Genomic DNA, 13,361 nt, shown 5'->3' with positions numbered 1-13,361 from the left:
GTGCGCGTAAACTGACCCCGAACACCCCGCATAAAAAAAAAAAAGAAAGAATCAAGATGTTGCTTCCATATTCGCCATGACGACTAAGACACGTAATTAAAAAAAGACAAATGGCCATTAGAAGGTAAGAATATATTATCTTCGGCGCATAAGTATGGTTTACCCGGCAATTTTACTTTATAAATTCATAATTCAAAGCTTAATTGAGATGGGGTTTAATTTGAATTAATTTTACATAGTTATATTTGGATGATATATTAGAAACAAGAAATAAAAAATAATGTATTTTTATAAAAAAAATTATAATTGACCTGTTTAATAACTTGAATTTTTTAGAAGTTTAAATATCAGGTCAAGCATAATAAATATAAATAAAATATTATATTATTTTTGTTTTATAGTTATTAAATCTAAAAAGTAAACATTATTTTCCACTTGTTATAGTTATCCCACTTCCAAGTCAGGGATGATTAACTCTAAACTCACCCATGTACGTGTCATTTTCTGGAAATAAAAAAGAAAAAAAAAGAAGACGACGACGACGACGGTGACCCATGAAATGGACACAAAACCTGGGCATGGGGACCACCTAACTATACAGGTGGCTTATTTCAAGAAAAAAATCGATCACTTTCTTTCTTCTCATCCACTACAGAATGAACACACCTACTTGGATTGGATGTAAAGGATAATAATCACACTCTCATTTGGCACGGTATAGAAACGCGGTTACACCGTGTTTTTTTCAAAAATATAATTTTTTTAATTAAAAATTATTATTTTTATATAATTTAGGATGTTTTTTTCTGTTGATTTATTAAAAAAATTATTATTTTAATATATTTTAACATTAAAAATATTTAAAAACAACTATAATTATACTCTTAAATAGATCTAATTCATGTATCTTCCTTTTAAAAAATTATTAAAATGATTCGGTTGATAAGATTAGTTTTTAAAATAATTTTTAATTTAAAAATATGTTTAGATAATTTTTTTAATTTTTTAATTTATAATATTAGTATAAAAACATTAAAATACTTTAGAAAAACATCTAAAAAGTGAGAAACACCCCTAAAGGATAATAACAATGAAATATTATATCACATTAATTTATTAAAGTTATGCAAATAAACAATGAGATAAAGTTTAGAAACATAAGAATGAAAACACTTGCATCCAATTAAACAAAAGCTTTCCCATCCATTTCATGGTATAGTGTTTTTTTGGCTCTCTCTCCCCCTTTATTTATTTATTTTTATTTTTCATACTGAAAAAACAAAACCCTTTACATGCAAATCAAAAGCATCAAAACCCAGAATCAGGATCAGAGGATTCAGATACTCTCTCAGATGGAAGCTGATGTATCCATTCTCATCAAAATCAAAACCCTAACATAAACCATAGCAAAAAGAAAAAAGGAAAAAAAAAAAAGATTTTTGTCTTCCTCTTTCTAAGATAATTTAGGGTTTTGTTTATTGTCTTTTGTGAATCAAATTGATGGAGGGTGTTGTAGTTTTATTGTTGTCTCTATTGAGTTGCTTTTTGGTGGTGGCGTCGGCTAATGTTGTTTTGATTGGAAATAATGTCACCATGGCTTTCAATGATATCGAAGCTAATTTCGGTGAGTTTTTTTTTTTAATCTTTTTTTATGTATGCTTTGGTGTTTAGTTGCTAAGAAAGTGTAGGGAAATGAAAGAATGTGAGACCCTTTTATTGCTAAAGCTGAAAAGATGGAAACTTTTCATTGAATTAAGCTTTATATGCTAGTTAGGGATCTTAAAAGTTTGAATTTTTTTTAGACTTTTGTTAATTAGCTATTGGAAATAAAAATCCTATTTAAATATTATTGATTTTAATCTGTTGAAAACTGGTTGGAATTATGGGTTTATGAGAAAATTTAAGGAACTTGAATCTCAGAATTGTTGATGCAAGAATGTTGTGCATGCATAGCTTCTTACATGTGTATGATTACATGCTGATTATTCATTTTGTTGATAAATTCAGCTCCGGCAATAAAGGGCTCAGGTGAATGTGGGGTATTGTCTTTGGCGGATCCTATTGATGCATGCATAGATTTGACTAATAAAGCTGAAAAGGGTTTGAATAGTAGCTCTCCATTTGTGTTGATTATTAGAGGAGGGTGTAGCTTTGAGCATAAAGTTAGAAGAGCACAAAAGGCAGGGTTCAAAGCTGCTATTGTCTTTGACAACGAAGAAGGAGTCTTGGTTGCAAGTAAGACCTTTTCCTATGTGAAAATCTGTTAGTTGTTTGTTTTTGTGAGTATGAATCTGTATTGGCATGGGAACTTAATGATAATTCTAAGAATTGACTCTTAAATTTGTCAGTGATTCATGAATGCATACGTATTCTCTCCATTTCTGTTCTGGTTTACAGCACAGTAATCTAAAAATGAATTCCTTTTGAGGCTACTTTCATAGTTTTGAAACACAAACCCCTTAAATTATAGATGCCAAAATGAATTCCTTTTGAGGCTACTTTCATTTATAGATGCTGGCCTGCTGTGAGTCCTAGATCCACAAATTGTTGCGAGGGATTTGCCTTTGTATTGTAGCCCTGTGATTTAAGCTTATTTTCTAAAGAGAAACTTTGAAGAAATTAGAAACAAACTGGCGGTAGGTCTTGATATTTGTAATGTTTGAAATTCTCTTTGTTGCTTATAAGTTTGCTGTCTGATGTTTTGCACCTTCCTGATCAAAACTCAGAGCAGGTAAATCCTTGCTTGATTACCTAGAAATTTGTTCGAGTAACCTCTTTTTCTATTGTTCTATAATTTGTTATTGTTCTTTGGGCGGTGTTCTATAATTTGTTATTGTTCTTTGGGCAGCTAACCTCTCTCTCTCTCTCTCTCACACACACACACACACTCGCACTCACACAATTATAAATGACAAAACAAAGTATTTTGGTATCACACAATCCTAATTCAAAATGCTGGAAAATTTTTCAGTGGCAGGAAATTCAGTTGGTGTAAAAATACATGCCGTCTTTGTTTCTAAAAAATCAGGCGAAACACTTACGAAGTATGCTGGATTGACTGGCTTGGAGCTGTGGTTAATCCCAAGCTTTGAAAATTCAGCATGGTCTATTATGGCAATCTCTTTTATTTCTCTTCTTGCGATGTCTGCAGTATTGGCAACTTGTTTCTTCATCCGCAGACATCGCATAAGAAGAGAGCGCTCTCACTCATCTCGTGTTCGAGAATTCCATGGGATGAGCAGCCGCCTAGTGAAAGCAATGCCTAGCCTCACATTTACATCCGTTCTAGAGGATAATTGTACTTCTACTACATGCGCCATATGCCTTGAAGATTATACTGTTGGAGAAAAACTCAGGATTCTGCCATGTCGACACAGTAAGGCTTCTTTATTTCCTTGGTTTCCTAACAAAGATGATATACTTGCTAGTATTTGTTTGTTTAATACATTTGGTTTGCATAATTCAATTTTGTGCCTGCCCATTTACATGTTTTTCTTTTTTTTTGAGGTTTTGGGTTAGTTTGTAGCCACTGTAAGTTCAATGTCAAATAGGTTTTCGAGATAGTTTAGAGGGATAATAGAATTATGATAAGTGGCTGACTGCAAAATTTCTTTTGTACATCAAGTCAGGTTGACACCTTGTTTAACTTAGATGCCCTGGTTGCCCCTATTATTCTGGCTAAAGCCACAGGCAAGTATTTCAGTGGTCCCCAAACCCAGTCAAGCATGGAAAGGGCAAAGAAAAGAATTTTTTTAGAAATAAAAAAGTTTCACCATTGACAGCGGTTCTCAGTGATTTGGGCATCCTATAGTGTCATAGTGAGCAATTGAAATGCTTAGATGTCTTGAGCAAATGTTTGGTGGAGCATGTTATCTGTTGTAACTGAAAGGAACAATTTTGGGAAAACCAAAAATAAGGAGACTCTTTCCCATATTATTTTTTAGACTTGTGTATTTATGCATATCAATGGAATTTACTGATAGTAAATTATGTAAGCCTCTCTGACATGTACACCTAGTGAAATGAATGTGCCTTAGAAACTGAGTTCTTCCTGACAATTTATCCATAGCATGCAAGATCGAAGCAGGTACAGCTTTTAGAAGTTGACATGTGAGGAATCCATTAGAGGTGAGTTAAGTAGGATTCAGACTTGATTTAGTGAATGTAAATTTAGTAAAACTTGGAATAGAGATAGGAGGGAAGGGTAAATTGAATGTTAGATTGCTGTGACTGGTATGACTGCAACCTTGTCTTATGGTATATTTTCTGTAAATGCAAACCCATTTTTTTGTAAAATTGGTGTGATAGAAATAAAACATCAAACAACATTGGATTGGAAATCCAATATGATACTAATCAGAAATGAATCGATTGTATTTGTCAAAACATGGAAAGTAGCTCCTTTTGAAGAATAGTTTGTCTAATATAGGTTCATTGAGCGCAACATGGAAGTTTTGATGTTTCATTATACAAGGATGGCTTTCACTCTTATCAAATAGAAATAATGAAAAGAGTGCAAGGTAGTTAAAGAAAAATTATGCTTGCTGTATTCTCAGGAAGATATCTGTTTTAGGTAGTGTAGTATAGAAATAAATATGTGAACTTGCCTGTTCCAACTTAGTTTAGCACCTGGGATTTGAGTAACACACTTGCACTTGCGCACAATATAAAACAACCCAACCGAAGAAACAAGATTGGGGTTGATGCTTTGTTGCAGTATAGATTATAATATCTATATAACAATTGATGTTAGGATTATTTTCAACAACCCTTCCTCTATGCTAATTTGAAATAATGTTTCTTCTTGAGGCTTTTGGCAAAAATTTTGTATTAATTATTCATGTCACTTTTAACTGGATCACATTCTTGAACTTTGTGCAGAATTCCATGCTTTCTGTGTGGATTCTTGGCTTACGACATGGAGGACCTTTTGTCCAGTATGCAAGCGTGATGCAAGAACTAGCACTGGTGATCCACCAGCATCAGAATCCACACCATTGCTTTCTTCCAATCCATCCTCTTTGGCTTCATCATCCATGCTGTCATCTTTTAGATCTGGAACATCAGCTGCCATACAAATTGCCTCCTCAAGGACCCCTTCAGTTTCTCACATTTCCTCTCTTTCAAGCACTCCTTGTGTCCAGCAGCCTCTTAGATCCTACCGGCACTCTACTTCGATAAGTATAAGTCACGGCTCAGCTGATCTTAGGCACATGTCTTCCCAAAGATCTCTTACTTCCCATTTGGTTTCACCCCATTCTCTGGGCTACCCATCAATATCACCCTTGAATACCAGATACATGTCTGCATATATTCCTAGCCCAAGCAATGCCTCCCCAAGTCTGGTTAGCTCTAGTCATCAGCCACACCCATTGCATTGCAGTGAGTCGGTTAGCTCTAGTCTTCAGCCACGCCCATTGCATTGCAGTGAGTCTGCTGCAAGTTTCTCCTCATTTGCCTCTGCCCAGTCTCTTCCAGGTTGCTAATTGAAAATACAATTTCTGAGTGGGAAGTCACAAGGACAAGCCATAAAACTCTGCAGGATGTGAACCAACATGTCGTATTCTACAAACCTCTGGTTCGTACCTTAAGGTATCACTGATGGAGTTCCTTCGGATGTAATTGGTCGTCTTCTTGTGCCACACTAGAATGGCACACGCACTCTGCATGATTTGTACAGTGTAGGATACAGTTGTGTCATTTTTATCTATTTTCAAGTGAAACTTCTGGTACATACAGTTGAGCTCTGGCAAATTCTTATGCGCCAAGTCTTGAGTTTATTTGTGCTGTATTGTGTTGCTAACATTAATGTCTTGAATAGTCGTATTGGTCAATATTGTTTAGCTCCAAAGGCACTAACCATTGTACTACGTCGAGTTTGCATTTGGAGGTTTGCGTGATGATTTTAATGGACTGGCTTTACTCTTTTCTGGATCTTTCTTTTCTTTTCCATGTCTTTGTTGCAATGTTTTGATCTAGATATAGGTAAGGGAGACAAGCAACCTTAGATTTTATCTAAAACTCCTATTTAAAAGCCAAAATTAGCAAACGAATTTGAACAAATGTCTCGCTGAAAAACAAAAACCAAAGAAAGTGGGGGCCACAAATTTGAGTTGCTTTGGAGAGTTGCTCAACAATTGGTTTGTGGAGGTGGTTTGTGTTGTCTATAAGTAATTAACAATTTTATTATCTCTACTTTTCGAGTGTTCCGGGAAATTTTCAAATTTTGAATTAATAATTATGTCCTAATAAATAATAAAAATATTTATTAATAATAACTAAAATCTAAATAAAGAAATTGAGAAATATGTAGATAAAAAAATGATTTTGTGTCATGTTATTTGATTTAATATTTTATTTAATTACATTTAATTATATGTTAATATTTTTTACAAAAATTAAACACAAAACTCAAGCTTATTAAATTTGATTCACCTAATGACATTAGGGGTGTTCACGGTCCGGTTCGGTTCGGTTTTAATATAAAAATTCAACCGAACCAGAAAATACTATTCCTTGTTAATATAACCCGAACCGAACCGAGAACCGGTTCAAACCGAACCGATTTTGTTCGGTTAAAGGAAAAAAAAAAAAGAGAAAGGGAAGGGGGGGGGAGGAGAGAGCGGGGAGGGAGGGATAGGTGGGGTGGCTGGAATGGAAAGTGAAAAAAGAGAAAGGGAAAGGAAATCGGGGCGGCTAGAAAGGTGGGGGGTTGGAAATGTAGGGTTAGGTTAGGGTATTTATTATTTAGGTTTAGAAAGTTTTTTTATATTTTTTTTAGATTTAAATAAATTAGTTCGGTTTGGTCTGGTTTAATCGGTTTAAGCCTTTTTAAACCGGAACCGAACCGGACCAGATGATTTTTTTTTATTTTTTAATCGGTTTTTTCAGTTTTTTCTATCGGTTCGGTTTTTTCGGTTAATTTTTTTCAGTTTTTTCGGTTTAATCGGTTGGTCGGTTTTTTTGAACACCCCTAAATGACATAGCTTGCGTTTCAAATAAAATTGTGTCGGAGCTAGTTTAATGTGATTTATTCAACTTTTTACTTGAAATTTGAAAGTATTTTCCAAAAATCTAAAAAAAATTAAATCCAAAAAAATATATTTTAAAGATATTTTGGTCATCCACTCGTTTATTTCATTAATTGTTATTTTTTATAAAATAAAAACTCAAAGGTTTGTAAACGAATATTATTATTATTATTATTATTATTTTATCAAAGGTATTAAGATTGTTAAGTTTGTTTACGTGATAATTTTTGCTATTAAAACAACAGCGCATGCTAAATGTTTAGTTATGATAAAATGTATTTCACTGTTGATAAACCACGCAAATTGCTGTTTATTATTTTATGATCAAGTTCGAATATCAAAACACGTGGTTGTTTTCTATCCTTTGACAATTACCCTTTGACTCAAAACTAAAAAAAATAAAATTTTTTCTATCCTTTGGCACAAATTGACAAAAGAAAAGGTTATTCGATATGTTTTCTACCCTTTGAAATAAAGTTTAATTTAAAGATTTTAATAAAAAATAAAGTTAATCTCTAGAAATATCATAAAAATTAAAAAAAATATTAAAAAATCTATCTACTCATAAAAATTAAAAAAAATATTAAAAAATTTAAAAAATCTATCTAGCCTTTTTTTTCAATACCTTTGAAAAAATAAAATAAAGGTAATAAAAGTAATATAAAAAATAAAATGAATTGAGTTTTATATTTTTTAAACATCTTAATTCAACTTAATTCATTATGAATTGAATTTAAATCAAACACTATAATTGAATTCTAAAGCTAACTAAATGCATTGAAATGGGTCCAACCCACTTTAAAAAAAATTACTTTTATTTTTAATTGTGTTTTATTTAAAAAATTAGAAGGAGATCACTTGATGATGTAACATTTACAGAATTTAATCGCAATTCTAATTTTATTCTTGATAATATTTTATCTGATATTGTTCTGCTCTTAAGAAATCAAGGAAACTATAGTTCTCATCAGATGGATTTCATACGTGATGAAACTTTAAATAATTTAATAGAACAATAATAAATATTTGATGTAAGTATTATTTATTTAATGATATAATAGCAATAGTTAAATCTACAATATTTAAATTAAAAACTATCAATATTAATATATATTTTTATTGTTATTTTATAACCTCAATTTGAAAAGTATTTTTTTTACCAAATATATTAAACTACTTTTTATTCAACCTCAATTTGAATTACAGTTTTAACTAAATATATATAAATAAAAAACCAACATCAACCAAATGTATTTTTTATAAAATATTTTTTTTCAAATCATAACCACAAAAGTTACTACAATACTATATACACTCTAAATAAGAAAAAAAAACATCAATTTCATCGATATTGTTGATTAATTTGGTTCTACACAAATAAACACAATGAGTTAAGTTTTTGTTTAATAAAGTTTTATTAATTGTTGTTTGATTAAATAAATTATTCTATTTCATTTTATTTTTCTCTGAATAATTATGTGATGAATTTATGCCTTAGGCTTTGATTTAACTTTGCTATGTTTGTACTAGCTTGCTAAGATTTAGATTTTCTTTAATTGGGACGCAAAGCATATGATATATGGTGCAACAAATTAGGGAGAGATTGATAAGCACAGGATTTTACTTTTTTGTCAAAAAAAAAACAAATAAATAATTTCAGGCAATCGGTTTTTCATCAGTTTCTCTATTTTTGGTGTACTATTTATTTTGTAATTTATAGGACGTTGAAAGTGTTGGGGTGGAAACCTTCTTCATCTTCATCATAATTTTGCATTGCAAACATGTTTCATCTGGGTTTTAGTCATTGATGACCGGTGGCATTTTCCGAGCTCACAATGGTCAATATAATATTGAGATTGTGCATCATCATCATCATCATCCTCAAAAAAAAAAATAAACACAAGTAAACATCATTTTTTTGGTGGATGATATGTAAAGCTTATATGTTTAGTAATTAACTATATTAATGGCCCACCCATGCTACAGGCAAGCTAGTCTTTTTTTTTTTTTCAATATGAATGAAAATGTCAAGCACATAAGTATTTCTTAAAAAAAAAATTCAGATTCAAATTATTGATTTTACTGGATTTAATAAGTTTGATCAATTTAATAATATAAAGAAAACATACAATAAAAATAAATAAACAATCAAAAAAATTGATAACGCTAAACTTTTTTGGTAAACCAAGATAATCCTAATAAAAACAAATTGAATAATATTATAAAACTTAATAATTAAACATATTGAAAAGAGAGATGATAAAGATTATCTCACTTGGATGGACAATACAATGACTCGAAAATATGGATTTTATTTTTGAAAATATAAAGAAAATAAAAGATTTGGAGTTCCTAAAGATTTGGAGTTGCTATCTAAAAATTTAAAAGAACTAAAAATCCTAAAATTAACGTTGGTTTTATAGATTGAGGCACTATGTTAGTTATACTTAAAAAAAAAAATAATAGATATTACCCTTCACATATCTTTTTAGATAAAAGGTTACCATTATTTGTGTTTTTTTAAATTTATACAAATTCTATAATATTTTGAATTTATTCACAATTTAAAATAAAAGCTAACAATTATTTGGATCAAGGTTTTAATGGGTTTGACAAACTTATTATCAAGCCCAAAAATACAATTTTTAATCAAATGTCAAAAACACTTTTTTTCTTTACAATGCTAAAACATGGGAAATGATTTTTTTTCTCTCCTTTTATTTTCTTTTCATGTTAAACATAATATTTAACCCAAAAAAAATGAAATTATATATATATATATATATATGTGTGTGTGTGTGTGTGTATTCCTTTTTTAAACTTGGCCATTATTCAAATTAAAACATTTAATTAATTTTTTATTTTTTTTCACCATTTAACACATGTAAGAAAAATGCACTTAAGTATATCTTCTTCATTAATTTACACACACATCCTATAATCATACATATTTACAATCATCATCAAAATTAAATATACAATAGACCTTTTGAAAGAGAATAATATTGGCCCACATGTTGCTAGACCTTTTGAAAGAGAATAATATTGGCCCCAATGTTGTTGTTGCGTTGCTAGAAAAGGTGTACCAAGTGAAACTGAAACTTCTTTGTCTTCTCTTTAATTAACCATCAACTATGCACAAAATAAACACTTATAAAGGAAGCTTTACTTCATTAAAATTTTAGTTTTCTTCTTGTTTTTCAGTTAAAGTTTGTCTCTTTATTCTATTACTATGTGGTATTGATGGTATTGGTTGATAAACCTCCTACTTGGTATGAAAGCACTTTGTTTACTCTTTGATTTTCCAATGTTAGAGTAGCAAGCATATGCTTGTAAGGGATCTCTACTCTGTTAAAATTTCAAGTTGGAGATGGATGAATGTTGGATTTTAGTTTTCATGGCTGTTATTTCAGTGATTTTTTTAGCCACTTGATAGGCCAAAGTGGATGTTATAAAGCCTATAAACTAGTTATTCTTGAGTCCTTTATGTTTGGAAATAGATCTTTATCATTGATTAAAGATGAAGATAAAAATTCTTTTAGCTCTATAACTGGCAAAGAAGTGCATGGGGTTTTTTTTTAATTTGAGCGTTATTAGGTGGTGTTTTTTAGAGAAAGTCTGATGCAGAACATAAATATGAAGATAAAAATTCTTTTAGCTCTATAATTGGCAAAGAAGTGCATGGGGCTTTTTTTTAGTTTGAGTGTTATTGGGTGGTGTTTTAGAGAAAGTCTAATGCAGAACATAAATTTAAAAAATATATAAAAGTAAATAAAAAAAGAAGCTAAGAATTAAAACAAAGAAAAGGAAGAAGAGAATTCAATTGAAGAAAAGTTTATATTTTATCAATTTATCAAAAATTGTCTTACAAACTAAAAAAAAACATATAAATAACGTAACCTTAAAACATCTAAGTATTAGGCTCAGCCCATCAATTAAAATTTTCTAACATAAACAACCTAAATAAATAAAACAAAAACAATGAAATAGGCCTAGATAAGCTCAATCTCCCAATCAAAGAGTGATAAGTTGGGTCATCCTTTGTTGTCTTTATTCATATACTCGTATAATCTACGGTTTGGATTTGGTATCCCCACAAACTCTCCCAGGGTCAGAGAAACTTGATCTCATCAAGTGTAGCTCTAAACAACTCTAATAGCTCCCAAGAATTTAGATCAATCTATTACAATATATCTCTAGTGATCCAAGTGTAATTTCAGTCTAGTCAACCTTCCCATCAAATGAGAAACTGTTGGACTTTATCATCCCTAGTTAAAACAATCATTTCATCTAAAATAGCATCAATATTATCTTTTTTGTGCTGATGATAAGGTGAAAATGGTAGAGGTTTCAATGAGACCATTAAAACTATGATCATATGGCATCTTAAAAGGGATCATTTGGAATATGATATGGTTTCTTGTATATAACTAGATCCTTAATATTAAATGTGGAATTAATGCTAAAATCAAGCAGTAAATCAATAACATAAGTATTTGGACCAACCCGTTGTAGCACTTTGAATGGCTCAGCACTACATGCCTATAATTTTTAATTAGTTCCTGAAGGATATTGTTTAGGTCTAATTCATATCATAATATAATATCCAACATTAAATTTACTTGCTTAAATATGCTTAGTGATCTTAACATGCAAATCTTGAACTCTACGTGTAAATGACTTAGCTGACTTAGACATCCTAGCATGAGAAGACATGGAAAAAAGGCCTAAAAGCTTCCTAGGCTTGTAAACATGTACACCTTCAAAAGGACTTATGTTTATTGCCCTATTGACAAAGCTATTATAAAAAAATTTAATTGTAGAAAGAACTAAATCTCAATTTCTATTATGATGATAAACTATACATCTCAAAATATTGCTTAAACTTCTATTAACCACCTCGATTTGACCATCAACTTAAAGGTAGTACGCACTAGAAAAGTTCAACTTATTTCCCATTATATGCTAAAGAGTTTTCCAAAAATAACTCATAAATTTAACATCCCCATTTGAGACTGTGGTTTGGGAAAGACCATACAACTTGAGAATCTTGTCAAAATAGAGTTTGCAACTTTAAAAGCATTTATGATATCATTGTAAAGGATAAAATAAGCTATTTTAGAGAAATGATCAACAACCACAAGGATAAATTCATGCTTATTTGCAGTACATAGTAGCCTAAAAAGAAAATCTATACTTACATCTTGCCAAGGAAAAGTGAGAATAGGAAAATAGGTATAAATTCTAGTGTTTTGTTTTATATACTTAACTAGTTGACATGTTTGATATTGACCTACCAATTTAGAAACATCTTTTTTTTTAGCTAGACAAAAAAAAAATGATGTTCCACCTCTTAAATGGTTTTTTTCTCCTAGAGTGTCCTAAAAGACCTCTAACAAGAATCTCTCACGCCAAGAAATCATGCATTGATGCTTTGAGATACAAAGCTTATTATTCTGAAATAAATACCTTCCCGTAGGTAATAATCATCTACAACTTAGTTACTCTTATCTCTCGATGTCATGCATATTTCTTCAAATTCTGGTAACTTCAATACTCATTATGGATAACAACTGTCACACCTAGACATCGCGGCAACCATTTAAAAATTATCTCTCGATTGAAAAAAAGAACAATATCTGGCATCTTATTCTTTTAGAGGAAAAGGTCTTATTCAAGAAATCACCACCTACTATTATGGTCACTAGGAACCCTAACTGATCAATAGAGATTCTATGGTACGTGACTGGTTACGCAAAAGAAAAGATGTTATCACCCCTTAAGCGTCCTATCTAAGGCAGAATACATTGTTGGTTTTGTCTAAAATTGCTAAGAATTTGTTCTCCTTTTTCCCCTTTATTTATTCTTTCTTTATGTTCCGGACTCTAGTGTCAGTGAAAAATTCCTATGAATACTTCCAACTCTGGCGTTGGTAAATATCACATAAATCCAAAAACTACGATACTCCTGACTTTGGCGTCAGTAAATATTTTTAGAAATAAATAAATTTGAAGAAGAAATTTTCTATTTTATTTTTTCTTGTTTATCCTTTAGTATTTTTTTTCTTTTTAGATGGAAGTAAAAAAAACATTACACGACATATTTGCATTTAACAATAATAACCTACAGATTTAGCACATCTACAAAAAAATACAAACACAAAAAAAAAAAATTAAAACAAAGTATAAGGGGCCCACAAAAAAATCAATGAAAGCCCCTAAATATTTTTAGAATTTTCTTATCAAAAAGGGGTTTGTATGGTCACATATCAAATTAGAATGGACATAAAAATTATAGTCAAGGTATAAGGGTGTGTTTTGTCAAGCACAC

General features: G+C 30.6%; 1 protein-coding gene across 1 annotated transcript; it reads left to right on the top strand.

Annotated features, from left to right (window-relative positions):
- Positions 1–1,172: 1,172 nt before the first annotated feature.
- On the top strand, positions 1,173–5,934 carry LOC105111484 (receptor homology region, transmembrane domain- and RING domain-containing protein 2-like). Its single transcript, XM_011006848.1, has 4 exons — positions 1,173–1,624; positions 2,008–2,235; positions 2,972–3,376; positions 4,882–5,934. The coding sequence occupies exons 1-4, from the start codon at positions 1,501–1,503 to the stop codon at positions 5,484–5,486; spliced, it is 1,362 nt and encodes a 453-aa protein (XP_011005150.1). The 5' UTR covers positions 1,173–1,500; the 3' UTR covers positions 5,487–5,934.
- Positions 5,935–13,361: the final 7,427 nt, after the last annotated feature.

Source organism: Populus euphratica, unplaced genomic scaffold (assembly GCF_000495115.2).
Source record: "Populus euphratica unplaced genomic scaffold, PopEup_1.0 scaffold500.1, whole genome shotgun sequence".
Classification (NCBI taxonomy): Eukaryota; Viridiplantae; Streptophyta; class Magnoliopsida; order Malpighiales; family Salicaceae; genus Populus; species Populus euphratica.
Note: the sequence above shows the minus strand (reverse complement) of the source record. Positions and strands in the feature narration are given on the sequence as shown.